This window comes from Fusarium oxysporum, chromosome IV, assembly GCF_013085055.1.
Source record: "Fusarium oxysporum Fo47 chromosome IV, complete sequence".
NCBI lineage: Eukaryota > Fungi > Ascomycota > Sordariomycetes > Hypocreales > Nectriaceae > Fusarium > Fusarium oxysporum.
In genome coordinates this window covers 4,428,153-4,452,843 of record NC_072843.1, presented here as the reverse complement: position 1 = coordinate 4,452,843, position 24,691 = coordinate 4,428,153, and the positions used below count along the sequence as shown (strand labels likewise).

General features: G+C 49.2%; 9 protein-coding genes across 9 annotated transcripts; 3 read left to right on the top strand and 6 right to left on the bottom strand.

Moving 5' to 3' along the window:
* Positions 1–831: 831 nt before the first annotated feature.
* FOBCDRAFT_318912 (uncharacterized protein) lies at positions 832–2,557 on the top strand (the record flags this gene model as incomplete). Its single annotated transcript, XM_054704371.2, has 8 exons — positions 832–939; positions 992–1,127; positions 1,182–1,363; positions 1,415–1,451; positions 1,512–1,579; positions 1,635–2,020; positions 2,077–2,144; positions 2,202–2,557. The coding sequence occupies 8 exons, from the start codon at positions 832–834 to the stop codon at positions 2,555–2,557; spliced, it is 1,341 nt and encodes a 446-aa protein (XP_054560346.2).
* A 223-nt stretch (positions 2,558–2,780) lies between these two features.
* Positions 2,781–3,825, bottom strand: FOBCDRAFT_160153 (uncharacterized protein). The gene is made up of 2 exons (XM_054704370.2): positions 3,394–3,825; positions 2,781–3,337 (listed from the first exon to the last, which is right to left on the bottom strand). The coding sequence occupies exons 1-2, from the start codon at positions 3,711–3,713 to the stop codon at positions 2,857–2,859; spliced, it is 801 nt and encodes a 266-aa protein (XP_054560345.2). The 5' UTR covers positions 3,714–3,825; the 3' UTR covers positions 2,781–2,856.
* A 1,101-nt stretch (positions 3,826–4,926) lies between these two features.
* FOBCDRAFT_32772 (major facilitator superfamily domain-containing protein) lies at positions 4,927–6,840 on the bottom strand. Its single transcript, XM_031177998.3, has 4 exons — positions 6,724–6,840; positions 5,706–6,656; positions 5,532–5,657; positions 4,927–5,480 (listed from the first exon to the last, which is right to left on the bottom strand). The coding sequence occupies exons 2-4, from the start codon at positions 6,618–6,620 to the stop codon at positions 4,995–4,997; spliced, it is 1,527 nt and encodes a 508-aa protein (XP_031043885.1). The 5' UTR covers positions 6,621–6,656; positions 6,724–6,840; the 3' UTR covers positions 4,927–4,994.
* Positions 6,841–7,993: 1,153 nt separating this feature from the next.
* On the bottom strand, positions 7,994–9,461 carry FOBCDRAFT_160149 (Indoleamine 2,3-dioxygenase). Its single transcript, XM_031178000.3, has 2 exons — positions 9,075–9,461; positions 7,994–9,023 (listed from the first exon to the last, which is right to left on the bottom strand). Exons 1-2 carry the CDS (start codon positions 9,393–9,395, stop codon positions 8,067–8,069), a joined length of 1,278 nt encoding a protein of 425 aa, XP_031043887.2. The 5' UTR covers positions 9,396–9,461; the 3' UTR covers positions 7,994–8,066.
* Positions 9,462–9,805: 344 nt separating this feature from the next.
* FOBCDRAFT_32762 (pyridoxal phosphate-dependent transferase) lies at positions 9,806–11,424 on the top strand. Its single transcript, XM_031178001.3, has 2 exons — positions 9,806–10,046; positions 10,094–11,424. Exons 1-2 carry the CDS (start codon positions 9,863–9,865, stop codon positions 11,389–11,391), a joined length of 1,482 nt encoding a protein of 493 aa, XP_031043888.2. The 5' UTR covers positions 9,806–9,862; the 3' UTR covers positions 11,392–11,424.
* Positions 11,425–11,803: 379 nt separating this feature from the next.
* Positions 11,804–17,829, bottom strand: FOBCDRAFT_239395 (uncharacterized protein; the record flags this gene model as incomplete). The annotated part of the gene is made up of 6 exons (XM_054704369.2): positions 11,804–12,356; positions 12,409–14,081; positions 14,735–15,464; positions 15,545–16,106; positions 16,244–16,579; positions 17,496–17,829. The coding sequence occupies 6 exons, from the start codon at positions 17,827–17,829 to the stop codon at positions 11,804–11,806; spliced, it is 4,188 nt and encodes a 1,395-aa protein (XP_054560344.2).
* Positions 17,830–18,736: 907 nt separating this feature from the next.
* Positions 18,737–19,555, top strand: FOBCDRAFT_32755 (uncharacterized protein). Its single transcript, XM_031178005.3, has one exon. It carries the CDS (start codon positions 18,892–18,894, stop codon positions 19,366–19,368), a length of 477 nt encoding a protein of 158 aa, XP_031043892.2. The 5' UTR covers positions 18,737–18,891; the 3' UTR covers positions 19,369–19,555.
* A 1,038-nt stretch (positions 19,556–20,593) lies between these two features.
* Positions 20,594–21,392, bottom strand: FOBCDRAFT_273340 (pectate lyase; the record flags this gene model as incomplete). Its single annotated transcript, XM_031178006.2, has 3 exons — positions 20,594–20,698; positions 20,745–21,136; positions 21,194–21,392. 3 exons carry the CDS (start codon positions 21,390–21,392, stop codon positions 20,594–20,596), a joined length of 696 nt encoding a protein of 231 aa, XP_031043893.1.
* Positions 21,393–22,391: 999 nt separating this feature from the next.
* FOBCDRAFT_131392 (uncharacterized protein) lies at positions 22,392–24,493 on the bottom strand (the record flags this gene model as incomplete). Its single annotated transcript, XM_054704367.1, has 4 exons — positions 22,392–23,403; positions 23,461–24,066; positions 24,130–24,223; positions 24,280–24,493. 4 exons carry the CDS (start codon positions 24,491–24,493, stop codon positions 22,392–22,394), a joined length of 1,926 nt encoding a protein of 641 aa, XP_054560342.1.
* Between the last annotated feature and the right edge of the window lie 198 nt (positions 24,494–24,691).

The window sequence follows — 24,691 nt, the reverse complement described above, 5'->3', positions numbered from 1 at the left end:
TGTTAGTTCCTGGGCACGAGGTCTTGGGCAGGCAAACAACTCTTATGCCATTCCAGAGTCGTACAAGGCCGTTAGCCAAGGGACTTGTTGGTCCTGACAATAGCTGTGGCTGGGGACAACATCAATAACAAGTCTCTAAACAGAATGCGGATAAGATCGCCTATTGTCAGATCGTAGTGGGAGATCCGATTCCATACGGAGATTGACTCGATCATTCCCGAATTCCATTTCCACTTTGGCTTGCTTTCCGTGGTACTGGGAACCAATCATATAGCGACGATCGTCCCCAGGAAAGTCTGTGGGTTGGTTACACCACCTGTGGCAAACATAGAGACTATTGTTCTTAGCTCCGTGAGGCTGAAGACTGTCACCTCTACGACCAGCAAGAAATATGACGAGTGTCTAAGATGAATCTAGTAAATCACAGCTACCAACTTATAAGAAGAGAAAAATTAGTGGCGAATATATGGTCTGTCATGACGGTTCCTGATCAAACCTAAAATGTGAGGCGCTCGGGAATGCAACCCATTCTCAACTTCAGCCCTAGCGTAATGCTTCCACCAACTTCAATGTCTTAGCATAACGGAAGCCAACCAGGTATTCGGCAAGACCCTATCGGAATCTCCGTAATTCCTCTAGACCCAACAGCCTGGATGGTTGTACTTGTCATACGTTTCACAGCAGCAGATGCATGCAGGGTTGGGCAACCTAATGCAAATCTGCAGCCACTGCCGGAGTGCCACAAAGTATCCCGGGTTTCACAGCATGGTTAAAACACTGTGCTATCCTCCCCCCGTCCTTTGTTCTCCGTTTTGGCGACCTCATTTCACCATGACAGTCAGCAGGCGGTTTCTCATTCTGGGGACGTTATGCCTGCTGTACGATACAATGGCGGCTCAATCTCTTGATTCTATACTCACAGACGCGCTGAAATGTGCTGTTAGTGCTACGGATGTTCGACTTGATGACTATGCCACTGACGAGTACTTAGGTCGACTGCCTAACCGAGCTTCTGAGCCAGAAGGAATATGCGCAGATGGGACAGGAGGCGATGTGTAGTAGCAAGCCCTTTTCCAAAGCGATGGGTGTTTGCTTGATGACGAAGTGCTCCATGAGACAGACTATGGGTACGTGGTTCGAGAAGAAGGGTTTGTTTTGCTGGGCATGCTAATATGTTAAAGACTTCATCAAAGAGTCGTCGGCTGCATGCGGGATCCCGCCGACCAACAATACAAACGAGTATCGATTAAACAGTACTATCGTCTTTGTATTTGCACTCGTCTTCTTCGCCTTGAGGATAGTAACTAAATTTCGGCTTGGCCTAACATGGGGGATTGACGATACGCTGACGACTCTATCCGTTGTAAGTCATTTACTTGGGCTGCTGTGACTGGACAAGTGCTTACAGTAATAGGCAGTTACGATTCCGTATTATATCGTGCTGCAGATCAGTAAGCCTTGCTTTTTCTTCCCCCATCCTCAATCCAGTTTGTTAACTTGGGACTTTTCAGTGCTTGCATTGGGACTTGGCCTTGACATGTGGTTTATAAGCGATAGTCAGATCATACTGATTTTTAAGGTTAGACTGATGCTCGCTCTGAATCATAATAACGGAACTGACATTGGCTCCCCAGTTGTTCATCGTCATCGAAGTTTTGTACTTGACCGCACTAGTCCTCGTCAAAGCAGCAATCTTGTGCTTCTTCCTACGGATCTTCCCTGACCACAAGTTCAGGATTGTGGTCAAGTGTACCATGGTCTTCAACGCTCTTATCTGGGTAGGATTTTTCATCTTCGTCTTCTTCCAAACCCAGCCATTTTCGCTGTTCTGGAATGGGTGGCAGCAGAAGAAGGGCCATCTTATTCTGACGGGGTTCACTAATTTCACTCTGCCGCTTGCGGGAATGAATCTGCTGCTGGATATCTGGATGCTCATTCTGCCCATGACGCAGCTCTGGGGGATGGGATTGAAGCTCAGGAAGAAACTCGGTGTCATTAGCATGTTCAGTGTTGGGATATTGTGAGTGGGATTCAAATCGCGTACTGAGTTAATATCTTGGCTGACGGCATACATAGTCTTACGATTGTCGCTGCGATTCGAGTTCGCGAACTTGTGGCTTTTCTACTCTCAGAGGATTTAACAGGTAGATACTTTTTACTTTCAATTAACTGTCCAGACCACGAGCTAATGTATCAACCAGTCGACCACGCACAATCAGCCGTCATCTGGTCAAACGTGGAGATTTCCGTCGGCGTCATGGTCGCTTGCATGCCGCACATTCGGCATCTGGTGAGACATATAACATCGCGAATAAGAGCAAGGAAGGGTATAGAGACAAAGCACAAGAACAGAAAAATATTCGTCGATCGATCGCTTGCGGCTATTGAGGTGGGGGACTCGCAGGCCATTGAACTGAATGATGAAGGTGGACTTTTGACGGCAAATACCTGTACGACGGCTTCATCGACGACAAAAGTTGGGACAACGTCGACGACAAAAGATAGTAAAACATATGGGTCAGTCAGTTTTGCAAGCGATGGAGATACCCAAGTGTAACATTAGTATAGTAATGACTCGATGTGAGAAATATAACAGAGAATTCACATCAATTGCGATGTAGTCATCGAGATGACAGCCATGATCGACTAGACTAGCAGGCATCGTGAAGTGTCAAGTGGGTTTTTTCTGGTCGGTGAATTTTCTAGCGCCATCTGATAAGGCCGCAACTCGCTACTGCAAGCACATGCACGCCAGGAACAGATCCACAGTGGATTGATGATTGTGTCATTCATTATATTTATTTACTTTTACTATGTTTGTTTGGTATCGTCAACATCATTAAGACCATGAGCCATTTATCGGCAAGTGTATCCACCGTCAATGACAAGGTCAGAGCCAGTAGTGTAAGTGCTAGCATCAGACAAGAAGTAGACATAGGCAGCCTTGAGCTCCTTGGCATCGCCGTTGCGGCCCATGGGGATCATGCTCCTCCAGAGCTCCTGGGTCTCGGCGTCGATGAAGTCGGAGAGGCCAGTGTCGATGTATCCGGGGGAGATGCTGTTGACACGGGCAAAGTCGCGCCACTCGTTGGCGAGAGATCGCGCCATGTGGATGCAGCCAGCCTTGGCGACGTTGTAAGAGGTCTGCTCTTGAGGGTAGTTGGCGATGTGGCCGGACATGGAGGAGGTGATGACGAAGGAGCCGTGGCCCTGCTTCTTGAAGAGAGCGCCAACGGCCTTGGCGCAGTAGGCGGTGCCGTTGAGGTCGATCTGGATAACGTGGTCCCAGTCGGCAGCAGAGCCGTCGATGACACCAGCGTTGGCGGTAGCACCAGCGCTGCACATGTTAGCACGAGTTCAATTGACCCAGTATCTATAGAATGGGAGACTTACTTGGCGACGAAACCGTCAATCTTGCCAAAGTCCTTGACAACCTCTCCGACAAATCGCTCAACGTCGTTGTAGTCGGCAGCGTTGAGCTTGTAGGCCTTGGCCTTGACGCCGTACTCCTTGGTGAGCTCCTCGACATTCTTCTCGGCGCCCTCCTTGCGGGAAGCGTAGGTGATGGCGACGTCGGCGCCCATCTCAGCAGCACCACGGGCAGCCTCGATGCCCATGCCGCGGGGTCCGGAGGCGCCGGTGACGACGACGACCTTGCCCTTGAGGCTGAGGAGGTCGAGGATGTGGTTGGCCTTGGGGATTTGCTGAACCATGTTGACGGTTGAGAAGGTTGTTGTTTTGGGTATTTAAAAAAAAAAAAGAAGAGAGATGGAGGGGTAGAGAATGAAGAGGGGAAATGGGAAGGGGAGGATGCTAGACTATTTGTACGGCATTGTGTGTCTACTCAGATCATGGCGTGGTCCGAAATAAAAGCAGCAAGCCCAAAGAGCTGAGCTGTAATGGAGGGGATGGGTCCAGTGATGTCATGGAAGCAGAGAGACCATGCAGTGCTTCTTGAGCTAGGGAACAGAAAAACGAGGGGCATCGGCGATTACAAAGAGAAGAGTATCCACTATGATACTCTCAATGGGTTGTCTGAAGCTCCAGATTCCCTGCAAGCCCCTCCATTGTCGCTGCAACCGTGTTGAAAAGACGCGTCGAGGGGTAAGAAAGTCTGTTGGGTGAGCACATGCTTAGTTAGGCAGAGGACAAGTCTCGGTGGGACGCATGAACCCACGCTTGAATGTTTTTTTGGACCAATTGGCTTTGTATTTAGACTTTTGAGTGGTGAGACGTGGACATACATACATACGACGAGGCGGGGTGAATAGCCTCTGCTGCCAACGCCTCTGGAAACAACAACAGTCAATTGCGACAGCAACTGATTCAGTAACCGGATTCTTTCATCATTGATCCATAATTGAATCTTATATCTTGCCAAATACCACCGAGAATAGACTCGGATGGAGTTGAGAGTGGATAAATCGAGCGTCATTCTCCCGTCTCAAGCTCTCCCTCTTCCTTGCTTAGAGCGCATCAACGACCCCGCAGAACGGCCGGCTTCACCGCTCCCCATTCAGTTTAGTTCCAAAGGAAACAACCCTGTTGGATTGGCTGAGCACAGCGGGAGTGAAAAGTAACGCGTCAACGTGTTCTGTGTCAGACGATTAAATTGCCTTATCCCGGTCCGACAGAAAGCTACCCTAGAATGAAATCGCTGATGATGAGTTAGCATCACCAATGCTGACTGGACTGCGATAGAGGGATAGATAATACTGAGTAATGCTTATCGCGTATCATTAATGCCAGAGTCATCAATTTTTGCTGGTGTAATTGTTCATGTAATGCTTATCACACCGACTGACACAGAAACGGAAAATGTTGTAAAAGAGGGGTTGCACAAAGGTCAAGGCACATGAAGCCACTTGTTGAGAATATCACCCAAACAACATTCAATTGGACATGGAGAGCATCATAAAAACTTGTCTTATTTACAGTAGGTCTAATATAACCCTTGATGCATGCATGCATGCCCAGAACTAGACGTCGCCGCTTTAAATAAGGTATCGGAAATCCCGCTTCATCCTCAGAGCTTCGTCGGGGCTGTCCATGACCTCGACGGCCGCCGTATGCGCAGCCACATCCTGGCGCGTCTCCCAAGCATTGGCCTCTCCCCTCTCGAGCTTTTTGTTGAGGTCGATCAGCACCAGCCGGAAGATGTAGCATCCAACCACTGTGACGCCAAACATGGAGAGCACGATTCCGTAGCTCTTGCGGTACCCGTTCTCTTTCAGGTCCCAGACGTACGAGCCCGCGACGTTGCCGAGCTGGCTGAAGGCGTTGATCATGGCGATGGCCACGGCGCGCTTGGCGGGGGGTCGGGGGAAGGAGGAGCTGATCCACGAGTAGAAGACGATGAAGCCTGCGTAGGATGCTGCTTGGAGGAACAGGGCGAGGTAGCGCGCTGCGACGTTCTCGGTCGCCATGCTGATGATGAAGCCTGTCGTGCCGATACCGATTGGGCCGACAATGTGCCAGAACTGTTTAATATCAGTACAATTGATGCGACGCGATTGAGAGCTGTGACTGACCTTTTCTTGGGTTCTATCCGAGTGCCAGGCGTTGATGACCGACACAATACAAGAAAACACCCACGGAGGAGCGCTCATCAAAAGAGTAGGCACGTATCCGAAGCCAAGAGTCTCTGTCAAACTGGGCTGTTCAATTGTTAGCGACGCGCATGCGATGGACATCAATTGACTTACGAAGAAAGCATTGAACGACAGACCAACGACATAAGCAGTAAAGGTCAACATCATGATGTAGATCTTGAGATCCTTGACCGCAAGCTTAAGACCGTAGAAAGCGCTCTCCTCAGAAGAATCCTCGTCTGCCTCGCCGACATCCTCAATCATACGAAGCTGCGCAACCTGTCGCTCCTCCTCCGTAAAGCCCCGCGAGTTATGAGGTAGATCGGGAAGAATAAACGCAGCGGAGATGGCAATGCTCATGGTAATAGCGCCTTCGATCCAGAACAGCCATCGCCATGCTGCGTGGCCCAGGACGCCCTGCATGTTGGACAAGACACCTGCGCCGACGAGCGCGGAGAAGGCGTTGGAGATGAGGTTGCCGCAGAACAGGATGGCATTGCGCTTGGTCAATTCGCGTCGCGTGTACCATTTCGACAGAATCAGAAGAGCACCGGGCAGAAAAGCAGCTTCGACGAAGCCGAGAAAGAATCGAATGCAGACCATGCCAGCGAAGTTGTGAACACTACCCGACAGCGTCGAGATAAGACCCCACAGCAGCATCGCCGCAGAAATATACAGCGACGGGCGCTGGATGCGGTTGATGAACATGTTGGAGGGTACCTGCATGAGGATATACCCGACGTACAAGATACTCAAGCACGTCGCATACTGGTTGTAACTCAGGTTCAAGTCCTCTTGCAGACCCTTTAGACGAGCGGCGGCCATGTTGTTGCGGTCGAGGTAGTTCATGATGTAGATGAGCACGAACAGGGCGCAGCGCGTGTCGAGCTTGCGCTTCATCGACTTCTCGACGGCTTGCCGGTGCTGAGAGTCCATGGCGAAGGCGGCTGCGGCGCGGGATTCGGGGTGCGACTCGACGCTGAGTTTGGCCGAGGCGACGTGGTCGTCTGGCTTTGCTTGATCCGCCATGATGATGGTGATTTGATCAAGACTTGGGTGGGTTATCTGTATGGTAAAACAACAGTGAGCTACCAGTCTCACGCAAAGCGACAACACCTGGAGAAGAACTGACCTAGCTGGGCATGATGAACCCTTTTTAAGAAATGAAACAGGCGCTGGCAAAATACCGGCTGTTGTGACAACCCGTTACATCATCGAGCAGCAAGTATGGTGTAGCGCGGAGAAGAGTTCTGAGAGTATGGAGAATATGGGGAAGAGGTAAGGGTTTATCCGCGTAGGTTAAGCCTGATTAGGCGACTATCACGGGTTCCCCAGAGGTTGACAGTCACCCTCGCTTGAGGCAGGATTTTCTGAACCGGTGCTGGGTGTTGCAAATTTGAGTGTCACTGGATGGGTGCGCAAGGGCCCCAATGGTTTTGATGGTGGAGTGGTGGTGAAGATCTTTGCTTTTTGGAGAGGGGGACGGAAGGGCGACAGAAATGGCAGATAGAGATGGGAGTTAGGGAGACGGCGACAAATCTACACAGAAATTTAAAATGATACAGAAAAGGTAGAGGTAATTCACCAATATAGTGATAAGTGGCATAACTACTATTAAAGACTCAAGAATTAATAGGGCGTCGTGGTGACTACTCCAGCAAAACAGCCCATCTCACAATTCTGTCCTCACGCGCCTCCAAACATTGCAACGTTGGAGAGAATGCGGAGACTCCGCAAAAAACCACAATCAAGTGAGGGGAATTAGCCAACCCAAAGCCCGTGCAAACCCCGACAATACCAGTAAAAAAAGGCCCGAATGCTTTTCCAGTAAACACACCCGGAATTACTGCTGAAAATCGACTGACTCGCAAGGCAGCAGCATTAAAATTCCTGCCCGTGGGGAAACGCGTGGGGGGTCTTGTCATTGGGGAATAAACGTCTGGAGAACGGAGTAAGGAGGCTGGATGGGGGTTCCGAGGAACAGAGTTTTCGACTGTTAATTAATTGACGGGGTTTGGATGGGGCTCAACAACGCTCAGGCACGGGAATTGTCGGTCAGGATTGGAGTTACGGGTAATGATAGACCCAACTCCAGGGACATGGTCGTGGAGCTCGGCAATAAGAGGGTGACAGTTACCCCCATGGTCGGTAATTGACGTTTGGTGATCGTTGGGGCTTGGTGTTGGAGATGTGGATGCCAAGAGCAGTCCGACGGCACGCGGAAGACAATTCTACGGCCTTGGCGCATGGAATTTTTCTAGAAGAGATTGAGACTGCCAAAGAAGTGAGGCTCTTTCAGTAAATGTCAGTGAGCCGTTGCGTCCATTTGAGTGGATGTGTTCAATTGAAGCGGGCATCAAACGCGACTTGCAGTGTACAGTGGATGTTCATAAAATGTATTCGTTCAAAGAAACACATGCGCTTTTCGCGCTCATCTATCGCTATGCTCTATAATCACAAACAATCCATCATTGATTACTCCAACCGCCCAGCCTCACTAGTCTCATTCCTCGACTGCTTCAGAAACGGCACCAGCGTTGTGCCCCCCGTCCCCGTCAACTCCTCCCCATTCTTTTTCGACGAACTACTCGCCAGGTTCTGCGGCCCATCCTTCCTCCCGCTCCTCGCAGGCAGAATGATATACCGCGTCACAATCTGGATGTGCTTGTTCCTAAACACCGTGAGCGCCTCTGTCGCTGCTGTGAATGCAGCCTGAAGACGTTCTTGCGCGGGACTGCTGGGTGTTTGGGAGGCTAGTTCGCGGATACTGCCCTTGCGAGCGACGTGTGTCAGGAACCGGCGGTGAGGACCCGGCATGTAGTCTTTTACTATGTCGTGATAGCTCCTCTCGCCGGCTTTCTCGGTGTTGTTACCGCTGGTTATGTGCTCTACGCCGAGAACAACATCGAAGAATTGGATCAGGGAGCTTTGGCCGTTACTTCCACCGCGGAGATGGCGCCACTCGCCTTTTCCGTCACCTTCATCGTAGAAAACACCTTTTGGCAGACCAGCTGCTTCCATGTTTTTGCTCCCCGCCAAGAACGGTCTGATCTTGTAGTAGAACGTCATAGGATCGCACTTCTCATACATGCGCTCTAGCAAAACACCGACACTGTCGATGCAAGACTTGAGTTGTTCGAGAGCAGAGATTATAACGTCGTAGTCTCGTGTCTTGACGGCTTCGAGCGCTTCCATCATTTTAGGGATGATGGTTCCGGCGCGAGCTTCCATGGCTACGCTGATGAGGAGGAACCATTTTTCTGACTCTGTGCCGGTGAAGGTGTGTAGGGTGTCGAGGTGGTCGAGATCAGTGAAGTCATTGCTTGAACTGGAGAAGTTCCATAGGTTTGCAGCGGCGTATGAGAGAACGGGAGGGAGTTCGAGATGTTTTGAGACAGCAAGGAACGGAACAGTGATTTGTGGGGGTAGAATCTAACACCGTCAACATCCACATCGAATTAAAATATCAGTAGCTTAGCTTACCTGCGCAGGCTTCTCTCCACCCCAAACATAAGCATGCGTCAAGAACGCCAAGATCGAATACGCCCTCCTCCACTCCGCCTCAGACCTTAACCTCTCCGTCGACAGAACCGGAAGAGTATCAACAGCACGTCTTATATCAAAATACTTGATCAGAGCAGGGAGATGCTGAATAACAAGCTCCCACGGCTCATAGTAAGAATCGGGTAATTGTTTGAGGGGACTGTGCTCAGGGAGGAAAGCGTTGCTTGTCACGGCGAACTCTTTTAGTTCGGCCGTGAGCTTGATGCGCGGGAGTTGGTACGTAACAGCGTGTGGCGACATATTGAACTTTAATTCTTTTTTAAAAATAGATAAATGCAGAGAAGCTTGATGGAATTGGTAGAGAAGATGTATAATCTCAATTGTTCAGAAGAGCATCAGTCTAAAATACAATTGTAAAGCCCATGGGTTATTTCTTGTTTTTCCTACTTCCGTCTTCCGTGTACTTGACCTCCGTCTCCGGTCTCCGTGAAAATAAAGTCTCATCCGATCCGTGTTGTGCCCGCGTGACCAATCGCTGTTTGTCGCTATATCTAAAATGGATAATGACGTCCACTACGCGGATGTCGGGATGCGGATGTGCGGATGGACCAACCAACTTCCGTGCTTCCGCTAAAAATTGGTGGAGGCTTCACGGAACATAAAGTGATTTCGCAATCCCACTCACAAACGGATCATACGAGTTCAATCACATCAGTTCATAATCATTACATCACTTTCTTTTCTTATTATAATTTGAATTACACACAATGGAGCTTTCTGGATTTGTCGAGCGTCTGAGGAGCGGTGCTGCCGCCAAGTTTCCCAGCGATGCTAATTCTCTCGACTTTGCCCGCCATTTGGACTCGCAGGATAAGCTAAGCCATCTTCGGGATGAGTTTGTCCTGCCTACCAAGAAGTCCCTCAAGAAGAAAGCCCTCGACGGTTCACTTCGTGAGTACGCCTTTTCTCTCAATGAAGATCTAGACTAATTGTTTTAGCTGGCGCAGCCAATGGCACAAATGGTCACAGCAACGGCCATACCAACGGCCATACCAACGGCTCAGCTGATGATGATCAACAATGTCTCTACTTCGTCGGCAACTCTCTCGGCGCTCAACCGAAAGCTGTTCGAGAATATCTCAACGCTCAACTCGAGACATGGGCTTCTATCGGTGTGAACGGACACTTCAGCGCCCTCGGCAACTCACCGCTTCCAGCATGGCAAGACCTCGCTGAGGACTGCGCCATCAAGTCGGCAGACCTCGTCGGTGCTTCTCCCCACGAGATTGTCATCATGAACACTCTCACAGCGAACCTGCATCTCCTCATGGCGAGCTTTTATAAGCCGAATGAGAAGAGACACAAGGTTATTTTGGAGTGGAAGCCGTTCCCTAGTGATCACTATGCTATTGAGAGTCAAGTTGTTTGGCACGGTCTTGATCCGGAGAAGAGCATGGTTAAGATTCATCCTAATGAGGATCATATCATCACAACTGATTTGATTCTTTCGACTATTGATGAGCATGCTGAGGATACGGCTCTTCTTTTACTCCCCGGTATTCAGTACTACTCCGGTCAACTCTTCGACATTCCCCGCATTACAGCGTACGCTCAAGCAAAGGGCATTGTCGTTGGTTGGGACCTCGCCCACGCCGCTGGAAACGTCGAACTCAAGCTCCACGACTGGAACGTTGATTTCGCTTGCTGGTGCACGTACAAGTACATCAACGCAGGCCCCGGCTCCATCGCAGGTGCTTACGTCCACGAGCGCCACGGCAAAGTCGAGCTCAACGATGCCACCGGCAAAGCCACGTACCGCCCGCGTCTCATGGGCTGGTACGGCGGCGACAAGAGCGTGCGCTTCAACATGGACAACAACTTCATCCCCACCTCCGGCGCAGGCGGCTTCCAGCTCTCCAACCCGTCCGCCATCGACCTCGCCAGTCTCTCCGGCGCATTATCAGTGTTTAACAAAACAACCATGCACGACCTGCGCTCCAAGGCTTTGGTGCTAACAGCCTATGCGGAGTATCTGCTTGATCAGATCTTGGCCGAGTCGTCAGACGCTGAGCTGTTCCGCATTATTACACCGAGGGATCCGCTGCAGAGGGGAACGCAGCTTAGTGTGTTGTTGAAGGATGGGCTGTTGGATAATGTTAGTGCGGCGTTGGAAGAGAATGCTGTGATTTGTGACAAGAGGAAGCCTGGTGTTATTCGTGTGGCGCCTGTGCCGCTATACACGAGGTTTGAGGATGTTTGGAAGTTTATGCAAATTTTGAGGACGGCTTTGCCTTAGATGAAAAGATAGATAATGATTGTTAATGAAAGCCTGGTTTATTTGGTTAAGCTTTGAAAGTTTAGTGATGTCTATTGAAGGAGTTGTTAATTGTGCCAGTTGATGTGCGCAATCATCCATTGCTGGAAGTTATCTTCACACGGTATCTTGATTTCTTTTCCCTTGAAACGAACAGCCGTCAGTATCAGATTCGCATGATGACGACTTTTTCCAGGCATTGCGCCATATGATCTATCACATCACGTCCCGCATACCATCGTCTTACTCGGCTAGACATGGCATTCCATAACCGAGGACCAGCCACGTTATCTTGCATCACGACGCGCAATCCTCGTCGGATCTGATATCAGGAACATACCCGCCTGATCTGACACCTCCGAACTTCCGTACCTACCGATTCGTCATTGGCGTTTCACAGATGATGCGTCAGGTCAATACCACCTCCCGCATCCAACAGCGCAAACAAGTTCAAAGCCGACCCTGAATCAGCCTCATTCCCCATCGGTCCGCCCCAGTAGCTCGGATCAGGCGTCTGCATCATACTCTCGCTCAGCCCCAGAAAGGCTGAGTCCAAGTCCCCAAACAACGGTGATCCGACATGTTGTAGACCGTTATGCTGTAGGAACGTCCTATCCAGTGATTCGCGCCCTCTAGAGGAGGGCGTTGTCATTGACTGGCCTGTGAAGGTGGGTGATGAGTCCATCGTGTCGGAGGGTATGAGACCAAACAGTTGGCTTGAGTTTTCCGTGCGTCGTTGGCGTTCGGCGAGTTCGCGCTTTTCGAGATACTCGAGAGCGGTTGTTAGAAGGGATTGGGCTATGAGGGAGTATTGGCCTGCGTGGGTGTCGTGTTTGGAGCAGTGGTCTAGGGCGTGGATGGCCATGCGGGTGTATTTCTCGAGGACGCGGCCGAAACCACCGAGGAGGCCGACGCCTAGGACAAGAGAGCTGGCAAATAACCATGACCTGGAGCGTGTTAGTCTAGATATCCGTGAAAGCATGAGTTTGGGTGACTTACACAAGAATGGGAACATGACCAACAAGAATCCCCTTCTGAATGAGATCTAGTATCGGATCAACCATGAGACTCGCCGCGTCAATACAAGCATCAGCGAGTTTCGACTTTCCACTCGTCAAAGCAGATCTTCCATTCGAGTTGAGCGACCCATCCGATAATCGCCGACAAAGCTCATACATGAGAAATGGCCTCGACACCAGCATGACGGCGTAATAATACGTAGCCAAGATCTGACAAGCACCACTCGCCTGAGCTCTATCCTGAGCCTCCGGATTTGCAACTATATCCTTGAGTTGTTTCAACCAGCGCGAAGACCAATCTCGTAGTTGGAGTGATATCCCCTCCGTAAGTTGCAGCGACACTTTTCGTCGTGAGTAAATCTCCGTTACAACACCCTCAAGCACCAAGAATATCTGCACAGATGCATTGAGCAAGTCCACCGGTTCCTCTACGTTCTCATCAGGACTTTGATACGGAACCGTACAATCAACATCCGACGTAGCAGGCGGTCTACCCATAGAAGAACTCAGAAAAAGATCAACGACGCGTATACTCTTCCAAAGACGATCGCGCTGTCTGTGAATATCCGGCCCAAAACGCGCGTTGACTTCTGTTCTGTGAATGCCGATCGAATAAGCTGCGCGTACAGCTGTTCCGAAGAAGAGAAACGCTCCGTTGATCTGGCATGAACACAGCATGTATAGTGTGATTAGCGTAAACATTTGGACTGTTGAGACGCTGAGATTGCCAGTGAGGTTGGAGTATGCCTTATCGCGCGCATATTCAAAGTAATCCTGTGATCGCTCCTCATCGTTGATCTTCGTTCCGATGGCGAGGACGAGGAAGTTGACAATTGTTGTAGCATCATCTTGCTTCTGGTCCATGTTCGCCCAGAGGATAAGGTCATCTTGAAGTCGTCGATTATCAAACAGATCCACGAGTCCAGTCGCAATGGACAAGTAATTCGACACCGCTGGGGGAATATCATCTGGATGAACGATTGGTATGCGGTTATCACCCGGTATCCGTCTCGACTGATGCGCCGTCGCATTTTCCAGAACAGAATACCGACTCGACTGCGGCGCAAAAGCATTCTGCCCAACTCGTGTAGTGACAAGTTGTCTCACGCTCTGAAAAAACGAAAGCGGCGCACAATCGCCCACAAAGATTAACTTTCCCTGCGCATCGCACACCAACCTCGCCTCCCTCGGAACCTCCGTCTCATCCTCCGCATCAATCTGTCCTCCATCATCTCTGTCAATCTGCGCTCCATTTTCCCTCACAGGCTCAGCAGCAGGCGTAGAAGGCGTAGTGTGTCTCGTAGACTGAGCCCGCTCTGAAGTCTGCGGTGAGCGCACAGAGTGCGCTTTACGCCGCCGCTGGGGAGAGTAGTGGCAGTCGTGGGGCTTTTGGCGACGCGTGCAGTAGCTGCATGGTAATTTACCGTCGCACTTGACTTTGCGGGATTTGCATCCGTCGCAGGCGTTGGCGATGCGGCTGCGGATGTAGCGTTCTGGTTCTGAGGGTCGCATGCTCTGGTGATCTGGGATTGGGGTTTTTCGGTGAAGCGTGCGGAAGCGGATGTGCAGAGAGAGGTGAGAGGGCGGAAACAAGCGGATGTTCGGACTTGGAAAATTGTTAGTGCAGTCTCGGGCCGGCTTGAGATTCCGAGTCTTGGCTTGAGGTTGAGAATTGGGGAATTATATAAATGCCTGACTCTCTTATATCAGATGGAATTGATATGAGTTATTGGAAAGATCATTGGGGAGATGTATTACTTCCGAAGGTTTGACAAGGTGGTATTCGGTATAAGTGATAAACCAATCGCATGTGCATTTTGTGCATGTTCACATCCGACAACACGGCACAGCGGCTATGTTCAGCGGATCAGCACGACCATCCACTGGGACTGCCTCTCACTCACAACACGCTCAATTGACCAGCCTCAACAACTCTACTTCACTCATTAAGAAAAGAGCAATATATCCCTATTTTCTCAATCCATTCATCTAAAATCAGTGAATTTTTTTTTTTTTTTTTGAGTTCCTTACTGAGGGCTATCGTGAAATCCCGAGTCGCAATCGCGCACTGATGTCTGCCTCACTTCTCAACTGTACCGTCCAAAATCGCATCCAGCTTGCTTCACTGAGCCAATATAAGCAGTGCTGGTCTTCTGCTTCTTTGCACCACCCTCACCATCATCGCCAGCCTTGCGCTTCTCACCACCCTGAGCGACTGTCCCGTGCCCTTTAGCTCTGGTTTCAAGACCACGTTGCAGCATCTCTCGTCGCTCAGAGGCCTGTTCATCATCAAGCGCTGCCCGTACGTTTTTCATCCCCTTGAATATCGGGAGGAACAACTTTCTCATCTCTTTAGGTGTAAGACTCAACCGGCATTCAAGACCATCGGACTTATCGAATGCATCCTTGAAGTGAAAACAAAGTTCCATGAGGATAGGCATGCTCTCGACCCAGAAGTCTTTGTCTTCGGGATGGTGAAGCATCAACTTCGCCGCGATCGAGAAGACATGGCCAAGTTGACACCATTCGGGATCATGATACTCGAAGTCATGGCCTTTCAGATCACATGCCACCACACAGGCGTAACGGTTGAATTGCTGGTGCCAAGTTGACTTGATCAGCTCAAAGATGCAGATCTCGCGGACGACACCAGTCATCCATTCCGGGAGCTTGATGTCCTTGGAAAGCTGCATCGCCCACTTTGTGCAACAGACCCTCTCAATGACGTCGTGGTAGGTATCGGCGACCTTGAGCATGTGAAAGATGGACTGCTTCTTCTGGTTGGTGCTACCCATATTGTTGATCATCTTGAGCATGCGCGCTGGTTCAAGAGTCCAGTTCAACAGCAGCCCTTTGGTACAGTCTGTATGCGCATTGACATCCCTGACCTTGGTATTCACGTTGGCAACGAGGATCTCCAAACCGGAGGCTTTGTTCTTCCATTGGTCCATGGTCTTGAATTGCTCCTCGCCAGTGTCTGAGGACCGGATACTGCCAACATTGAACCCGGCTACGACGAACAAGGCCACAGCGATACTTGAAAAGGTCAGCAATCTCGGAGCATTCACGCAGTTCCAAGCAGGGCTGCCTGAAACGAGGGAAAGATGTGTACTTACAACTGAATCCATGGTTCTTCGACATATACAACAAGACGTTCCTTGTCGTCCCTGCAGTACTTGTATGCCAACTCAAGAGCTTGAGTCATGATTGGATTATAGTAGAAAACCCAGCGAATGCAGTCAATCCTGTCAGTTGGTGCATGTCGGTTCTTTTCATCTATGGCCTGGTCATAGAGCAAACGTAGGCCACAAGTCTGGTCATCGCGAAGCAGTTTGTACGTGTCGACAAGTTGGACTACTTCCGAACTCCAGAAACCTTCGATACAGTGTTCCTCAATTTCCGGATCGAGAAGCTGTTTCATGATAGACTTTGCGGTAGCGACAGTAGCCAGGAAGGGGGGTTCCTCCAGCTCGAGAAGTATCTTGTTCCGCCAGTCGAACGAATTCAAGACAGCCTTGCGGTGTTCCAGAGATTTCGATGTCGGATGATTCTCGTGCCCTGGTGATTGGGCATGGCCCAAGTCGTCGATCTCAGGGTAGTGAGGGATATCCCACTGGAAGCGGAACTCTTCGACGAGGACCATGGGTGATGGCTGGTTGATCTCCGAGTTTGCTGAGGCTACGACGAGTTAAATAGTGTTCAGTACATCGCAAAGGAACATTTCCAAGCAGATCTCATGATAGCATGCACATGTTTGCTTCTTGTCGCCGCTCAGCAATGCCTCGAAGTAGTACTGCGACGATCAAGTAACTTACCGTTGGATGGACGCTTGATCAGATGTTTCATGTCCGTTATCCCAAGATCTAAAGGGCCATGTGTCTCGTCCTTTGTCGACGTCGACATTGAGGACTCGAATTCGGACTGCATATGATGTTGAGAGAGGAAACAGAGCTCTGCCTTGAGCTTATTTGACGAAATAGGAGGTACTTTAAGCTCGCTCAAGTCCCGGAGGCGCTGGGAGAGGCTCTCCGATGGACATGTAGTTGCAAGAGATTCCAGAAGCAAGGAGTTGATTCTGATGGATACCAGCTTGTGTATGTTTGATATGAGAATAGTCGCAATATTTCTCAATCCATTTCGGAAAGGAGATTCTGTAGTCATCCACATAATGCTCTTTGTTTTCGTCAAACATGCGCATCAAGCTGATAAAATGATCATCGTCATTTGAGAAACAAGGGTTACTTAGTCCTCTAGCCGTTTCTAAAGAAGAAGCGGGTTGCGGTTCAAGGAATTGCTGTAGGCTGGATGTGCAAGAGTGGTGTGGAATCAAGATAATTCCGAGCACCTCTGCTCGAATCTTCGAGAATCGCCGTAAGTAGAAAGGGCGAAGAGAGCGCGATAACCTTCAAACACGGCTGCTTGGAATCGTTGAATTTGTAAGTTGAAATCTCTCAAGGGGTTACTTGAGAATGGTGAGGGCCGTCGAGCAAACGATTCCAAACGGGTCTACTTGAAAGGGGGCGGCTGGTCACAATTCCGAGCAGGCGTGCGTGAACACGACCCACAGCAACGGAACAGAGGTGAGAATAGAGAAAGAAGAAAGAAAGGAAAGAGAAGTTGAAAACGAGGAGAAGGGATTATACATCCAGCTGTGGTCACGTGAGAACATGGTTTTGGTAATTGCTTTGAAAAAGTAAGGGTATTACCATCCGGCGGCGCAAAATTCAAGGCCTCTGGCGTTGAAATAAAGTCCGCAGATGCACTCATACTTCATTATTAAATTCCGTGACTCTCATATTTTTTCTAAGCGATTATTGCTCTCCGACTAACAAACCCCTGGCCGTCTTACAGGATCCTGAACGCACTTCCCCAGTGCCTTTGTCTAGAAATCTTCAATTACCTGACACCAAAGGATTCAGATACGAAACATAACAAGAGCTATCCAGAGAAAATATCCAAACCTCAGCAGATGATTGAAAGTTCCTTTTATCTGAGAGATACTAAAGAAGCTTGCCGTAACCGCCGCTGGTAGAGAGATTACGGCCAGTACTGCGATGACTTTCTTACTGGCACTGTTTTCCTTTGTATCGAGAGCAGTGTTAATGCGAGTATCACTGTCTTGTTGAGTGACGGGCTTGAAGACAAGTTCCATGGCGATGTCCTCGCGTGTTTTGTAGCTGTGAAGCCGGCGCTTGTACGAATCAAGTGATTGGACTCGGTGACCAATGGCATCTCCGATGTTATCATCTGCGAAGCCTGAAAGCTTTTGACTAAAGGATAAGTCCTCTCTGTTAACCTTTGGATCACTCTCGACTCGATTGTGGTCTTTATTTGGTGACTCTGCTACTGTTGATCCGGAGATCCTTTTTGGGCTTATCTGGATCTGATAGACTAGCCGCATCTCGCGTCACCAACGACATCTCCTCGGGATTGGATTACTCGTGTGGCTTATGATACTTGACTCAAATAAACTTTGAGGAGTTTGAGCCGACTCCTCACGGAAAGTTCTCTTACCAGCGGTCCCATGTCAGCTCGGAGGCTCCCTTTAGCTAAATCTCGTAGAATGGATTCAGAAGAAGAAAAGAAGGAGCTAAATCATTTCATAAAGGCTGCGTTAGAAGTTAGCTCGCAATTACCGAATTAGCTGGCCACAAAAGACTAAGCAGACAATGGTAACAAATATGATATGATACTTCACGTGCCATCCAACTTGTTCTTTCGGCTCTTCCAGACTCAATCTTGGGGCAGTGGTGTTGAGATACCCCGCAGTTCTCCGCGTTCGTCTCCTGATATGAGCACTCGGCTGACAACTGTTCGCATTTCCCGTTATAACCGTTACTCTGGGGTAAGTCCCCGGCAAGACCTGTCAATCGCGATGAAAATTAGACATTGTAGATTTACTTCCCTCCGAGATCATCAAAATTAGCGATACTCGCGCTATTGTAAGTATATCCTCTTTGCGCTGTCACAAAGGCCGAAGACACCAAGCACACTCAATTGCTAACAAACCTACATAATGTTCGTCAGATTGAGGCCGCGTTTCTCCTCGGGTTCATCCTCTTTTGATGCACCCGGTAACCTCCGGATAATGTTGGGTGACAATCGTGGAACTTTAGTCAGCCAAAACGCAAACCTGCATTGATCGTGTGATCTTGTACTCTTCTTGTATTAGCCAAAAGTCTACGGAATCGATGGAGAGCGATGCGCGTAGGTGGCTCCATAATTCGACGTAACAACTTGTAATTGCGCATAAGTATCGAGTGATGCCCGGCAATCTCTCGGGAACTTACTTTCTTTTAATCTCTGCACATCGCCAAAAAATACTCAGCGCTACAGAGTACCCTTTGAACAGAATCTATAGTTTTGTGGCTGCAACTAAAGACACTTTGTCTATTGTTTTCCCATCTTCACGTCAACACTATCATATCATCTGTCGGCCTCAAGGTGTCCCTTAGGATCAATCATGGCATGGGACTTGGAGATCGGAACACCTTGCTGGGTAGCAACCGGTGACGTCGAGATGCACAGACAGAGCGTCACCCCTCGCCGAGCTACTCCCAAATACTTCCAAATCCCGGACAAGATCGACATGCCGGGAGTAATATACGATGACCTTCTCGAGGATGTTCGAGAAGGACTGGAGGAGATCTTTGACCACCCAGGCTCCCGTGCACCCTTCATACCAGGGTACCAAGATCGTGCTGATGCGATCGCGCGTGCGAAGTTGTTGCGCGAACACGGCCAGAAAAGCTCGGATGTCATGATGGTGCATCTGAGGCCTCCCTCTGGAGTCATCTCTCATAGAGAGCTGAATGTTTATGCGCGAAAGGTTGCTTACAATGGGGAGGGATTGAGGGTAGCGAAGAAGAAGGTTTATGTTATTTGTGAACCCTTCACTAAGAGAAATATCGATCGGGTCGAGCCAGTTCAGTTTGAGTGAGGGGGAATCAGGTGCGTTACAGATGAGATCGGCGTTTCTTTTTACTTGAGGTCGGTAGCAGGACACTCTTTGACACAAATTGCTGCTAGGGGCATCATGATAGCATGAATTGATCTGCAGATAATAACATCTCCAAAGCGCATAATAAACTCAACATTCGAAAGTCAGGACAAAATATACAATACGGGGTTGAATTTCCCGACTACTGCCATTCTAACTGGCCCTAGCACAGCGGCATTGCATAAAGCCTTCAATCTGATGGCGAAGGTAAGAAGCTCGATAATCCTCCTGTAAGTCTTCGTACGACGCCGTGAGCTTCCCATATCTAATGTTACTTATAACATAGACTCAGCTATATGCGCTGTGAAGAAGCAGATAACGAGTCTGCTGGTGGTATCAGAAGTGTAAAGAGCACTTTCGCTAATTGAAGAAGATCGTAGATATTTATATGGGTTTAAATCAGCTTAACTCAATCATGAGATTCGTTTAGACGCTTCAGTGGTGTTAGATGAACTGGGATGGCACAGTATATGAACTGAAGCTGTTCCATTTTAACAAGCATATGATAAAGCTAAGTGAAACACATACAGGTTTCATACGGATCCCCAAGATATCATTCAGATCAGGGACGTATTAAATAAGAGAACCCTTCCGCAGTAACCCCCTGATCGCCTATTCCCATGACCGGAATCTACCATGAAAGAGAAGGTGGCAAAAGAGCCCGCGTTCCTCAGCACGGTGAAAACCATTCAGGACTCACCTGACGATTGCCCTTACAGCCTCTGTCAGAGATAGATATTGCTTCGAAAGGAGCATGGAACGCATTGGTGAAGCAAGTTTTTGCCCTTCCTACGGTCCCGTCTTGTATGGACTGACTATCTACGGAACTGATGGAGTGACGATCTGGTTAGCATGAGATTCTGTGGCTATACGGGTTGGAAGTTGACATGTTGTGACCAGACCCAGAGTGGCGGTCTTCGCAGTGAATAATTGTTATTATAAGTATAAACAAGAAAAGAGAAAAAAAAGTTTCGTTATTCTTTTTCCTTTAGTAGAGTGATACAACTTGGAAACAGACAGTCACGGTGACAACACGTAACGTTAAGGTGCATCAAATATGACCCTTCCAACTCATCTAGGGGATTAGATGTAGCTTAGTAAGTACTGACTACCAATTCAGTTGAGGCATACATAACTCTTGATCAACAAGAAGCTGTTAATCCACTCAACAAAGACCAGCCTTGGTGGGCTCACAAGCACCATTGCCCTTGTCGCACCCGTTGTAGCCCTGGCATTGGACTTTGGGGTAACAGTTATTGGAGTACGTGGCCTATTATACATTAGCTAGGCAGTCAGTTCTTGATCACCATACATACCTTATCGCCCAAGTTGGTGTTGATGCCCATCAACTCACCACCGTTCACAGCAGTGGTGCCTTCCATATGCACCGAGCGCCGGCAGTTACCCTTGCAGTTACCGCAAGACCTGTACACCTTTCCGTAATCGTTGGCGTAGAAGTTGATGATGTTGACATGACCACAGCCGTTATGCTGAATGATTTTATCAGCAGCCTTGTAGGCGCCACCTCCGATGATGTTGGCTGTGCCGCCGCCCTTGATAGAGATGGCATCCTCGCAGACGTCCTCGAACCAGACGAATTCGAGAGTGCATGATCCGAGGCAGTACACGCCTTCGCGCTGGTTGGCGCCGATAATGACGTTTCGAAGTTTGGCTCCGTCCTCGAGGACGAAAACAGTATCTTTCTCACCTGGATAAAAAAACAGTCAGTGACCCTTGTTGGCATCATGATGTTCTGGTGACTTACCTCCTTCATCCTGGCCGGTGCATTTTACGCCACGATCATACTTGACCCAGCCAGCGTCGAAGGTCTGGCCCTTTTTGATATATTGCGGAGCACTGAGAGTCTTGGTTCCTGTGTGCTTGGGAAGTCCTCCAGTATAACCCTTGCAGGCTAAGACTGATGGGAGGGCTGTAAGAAGAGCAATTGCGCTGGGGAAATGCATGATGAAAATTGTTGAAGCTGGCCTTTTGGTGTCAAAAGTGAATCGATATCATTAAGGAATAACACGGGCATTTATACTTTTCACCCGTCTCTCTCAAAATGCTCTCTCAATGTTCCATGATGCCAAGTGTAAGTGCATGCATTATTCCCTGCAATGCCCAGCCTTGCAAGCGGGGGTACCATCCAGGTGGTATCCTGGCGATCAGTGCCAGTAATTCCTCCAGTCATATCTAGTGTCAATGAAGTAGGGGACTGTTCACAAGACCATAGTGTGCCAGTATCGAACTGCTATTGGTGGAAGTCAGTCCTCGATGGAAGTCGCTACGATCAAGCTTGTCTTTATGCTTGAAAAGGCTCCGAGGCTCCGAGAGATTGAATTTCTGCATCGGGCAGGTGTTGTCTTATTGGATGGCTCCTATTAAGCAACTCGATGTTCTTTGACGGAGATAGGTGCGCTTGGGATACATAATGTCTTGAGAAGAATTTAGGTACACGAGTGAGGCTTCTTTTGAACCGGCGGCCAATTTACGCACTTGCACCAGCTCCTGTGAGACATATACATCCTATAAGCGACTTTTCCGACCATACTTTAGCCATGAACATGCCAACAAAATCGGAAAAGCACACCTACTCACAACACATCCACTTACTGAGTAGAGTTTGGATGATTGTCATTCAGTGCCTATTCAAGACAGTCTCCGATTTAATGTCTGAGTGAACCGCTAGACGTGTTGGCCAACTTCGCTAGAGTTTCATGAGCACATCGTATCCGTTGATTAGATACTTGCACCAGTGAGACTTACCTTCAAAGACTGAATGTGGAAGGCTTGTACCTTTGCCGTGAGAATGTGAATACCCGTGAGAATAATGCTACAGTCGTGAACAGTTGCGATTGAAAACTCAGTATTATTGTTACAATGTGTATTACCCAGGACCATAGCATAAAATCCCAATACCATATGCCAAGAACGATATCTAACAGCTTCGACTGGAGAACCCGCTAGTTGCGTCTGTCCGGTGTGTAGCTTGAAGGAGGGCCAGGAGACCAACTCTGAGAAGACACTCCAGGCGAGACAGGTGTCTTTCTACCAACTGCATCCTGAGGGAGCTCGCTCACACCATGTCCATCCCCGTGTTGTTCTGCAGGAAGTTCTGTAGGTGGTCCTTGCGAAACCGAGATAGACTGGTGAGGACTCATGTGATGCGGGCTTACGGGCTCAGATCCATGCCCCCAATATCCCGTCGCTGCGAGTGGACTGAGCGTGCTGGAAGGATGTATCAAGTTTCCTCCATTGCCCTGATACTGATTCTGTGTCATTGAAGATTGGCGTCTCTCTTCACGGCGGCGGTTGATTTTCTTGCCGATACAGAACCATACAAATAGCAGAAGGGCCACTCCTGCAGCGCCGCCGATGGCGATGCCAACAATAGCACCAGTAGATAGCTTGGAATCGGGGTTGCTTGTCTCGGTTGGCTTTGGTGACGCTGTTGATGTACCTGTCGTAGAGGGGATAGAGCGTGTTGGTGAACGCTCTGCTATTTCTGGCCTGCGTCCCAGCAAGTCTTGAAGTGGCTTATTTCCCTCATCAAACCCGTCCTTGGGTGCCGCCAGTTTCGCACCACCTTTCTTGTTTCCACCAGTAACGTTGTACACATCAGCAGGTACAACGTTCTCAGTGATATTAGGGTTATAGATAGCCCAGTACGTCTTGTTATTGCCAGCGTTGTTATTTGTTCCGGTCCAGAAATTATGCATTGACCAAGCATCATACGCTAGGTCGCACGCATCAGTATCGGTGTAGGTGCCTCCGATGACGAAAAGCTGCGACATGTGTTTAACCATGTTGCAAGATGCACTGTAGTGGTCGTATTTTGGAGGAAGGGTTGCATTTCCGTGATGATCCGGGTAAGCTTTCACCCAGATGAACGATGGGAGGGTCAGGATGTAGATATCGTTGAATGAGGTGGCATTGACGACTGGTGGCTGCACGCTCAGTCCTCCCCAGAGGTATCTTTGACGAGATTAGTAAACAATTTCAGTCTTAGCACTAAGCATTCAGCTGACTTACATGTTGAAGGAAGACTTGTCCGGTGCCCACGCCACGTCTACGCAGAATTGACGCCTGTTCTGCGGTATCTCTCCAGTCGTCTTCTGGGTTGACCACGAGTTTCCATTGGCATCAAAGACGAAAACTTCGTCAAATGCCTGAGGAGCTTCCGTGTTGTTGCCAAAAGGGTCGACAATACCTCCAAGGTAAACAAGTAGACCAAGAGAGTCGCCAGCTGGTATCCAGACCATGCCACCTTCAGCTCTCGGCTGTTTGCTGAGACTAGCCGCCTGTGTGAACTTCTCCGAGTCATAGGAGTACGTGTAGAAGTTGGAGCTCATGGTTCGATCATCGGTCCATCCGCTCATCGAGGCGTTGCTTATCCAACCTCCAAGGTAGTAGCCTATGCCGGTTTCCGAAACACCAACACCCGCGCCGTATGAGGCGATCTTTGGCGGAGGGGTTATGTCAGGCGTTCCAAAGTCGTCCCACTTGTCATAGATGATGTCGTAGCTCAGTAGGCTGTAAGGTTCTTGTGAGAAACCATTGTTCCATTCGCCACCGTAGAGATAGAATCGCTTGTTGACGCTGTCGCCCCAGAGGATACCACCGTTTACGCTCGGAATACTGTTGCATTGGCGTTAGCCGGTCACAAAGGAAGACGAACGAGAAGCGTAAGGGTCATCTTACCTGTCATTCTTGCTTAGGCTGATATTCAGGTCTGGCCAAAGATCGCCGCCTCGTTTCACGAGGTTGTTGAGGTCATGGTATGCGAGCCAGGTATCTGGAGTGGTGATCAGTGATCTGGGGACTTGTCTGCAAACTGCTGGGTCTACATACTGGAGTAGTTCTCGTGAGTTTGCTGGAAGTCATCAAAGTTGACCCATCCGCCGTCGATGTAAAGCTTGTCGTCAATGACGGTTGTTTGGTGTGCGAATCTTCGACAAAAGTCGTCCTTGGGGTTCTTGGCGGTAGCCCAGTTAACGGTAAGAAGCAGTGCAAGTATAGCTTCAGTCCATATGAACCTGATGTGCTTCTTTATGAAGGTCCCCATGGCCTATTGTAGTAGATTTACAGATGGAATGAGGAGGCTTCAAGGCATGGAGACTCAACTCCGCAAAACATCGGGAGTCTCATCCTTTTGAGCCTCCTTCTAACTTTCGGGTAGGGACCAGGCTCTGCACATCTGAGGGGAAGTTGGCGCCGTTCGGTGATCTAGATGGTGATAGCGCATTAGAGCTAACAAGGGATC

What these genes read in the sequence shown, in the direction of transcription:
- FOBCDRAFT_160149 (XM_031178000.3), bottom strand. Translation starts at nt 9,395, where the DNA reads ATGTCGCCACACGCTGTTACGTACCAACTCCCGCGCATCAAGCTCACG. An exon ending in GTGGAGAGAAGCCTGCGCAG is followed by an intron (nt 9,024 to 9,074) that starts GTAAGCTAAGCT and finishes TGACGGTGTTAG; the next exon opens with ATTCTACCCCCACAAATCAC.
- FOBCDRAFT_32772 (XM_031177998.3), bottom strand. Translation starts at nt 6,620, where the DNA reads ATGGCGGATCAAGCAAAGCCAGACGACCACGTCGCCTCGGCCAAACTC. An exon ending in TGTCGTTCAATGCTTTCTTC is followed by an intron (nt 5,658 to 5,705) that starts GTAAGTCAATTG and finishes ACAATTGAACAG; the next exon opens with CCCAGTTTGACAGAGACTCT. An exon ending in CGGATAGAACCCAAGAAAAG is followed by an intron (nt 5,481 to 5,531) that starts GTCAGTCACAGC and finishes GATATTAAACAG; the next exon opens with TTCTGGCACATTGTCGGCCC.
- FOBCDRAFT_160153 (XM_054704370.2), bottom strand. Translation starts at nt 3,713, where the DNA reads ATGGTTCAGCAAATCCCCAAGGCCAACCACATCCTCGACCTCCTCAGC. An exon ending in ATTGACGGTTTCGTCGCCAA is followed by an intron (nt 3,338 to 3,393) that starts GTAAGTCTCCCA and finishes TAACATGTGCAG; the next exon opens with CGCTGGTGCTACCGCCAACG.
- FOBCDRAFT_32762 (XM_031178001.3), top strand. Translation starts at nt 9,863, where the DNA reads ATGGAGCTTTCTGGATTTGTCGAGCGTCTGAGGAGCGGTGCTGCCGCC. An exon ending in AGCCCTCGACGGTTCACTTC is followed by an intron (nt 10,047 to 10,093) that starts GTGAGTACGCCT and finishes TAATTGTTTTAG; the next exon opens with CTGGCGCAGCCAATGGCACA.
- FOBCDRAFT_32755 (XM_031178005.3), top strand. Translation starts at nt 18,892, where the DNA reads ATGGCATGGGACTTGGAGATCGGAACACCTTGCTGGGTAGCAACCGGT.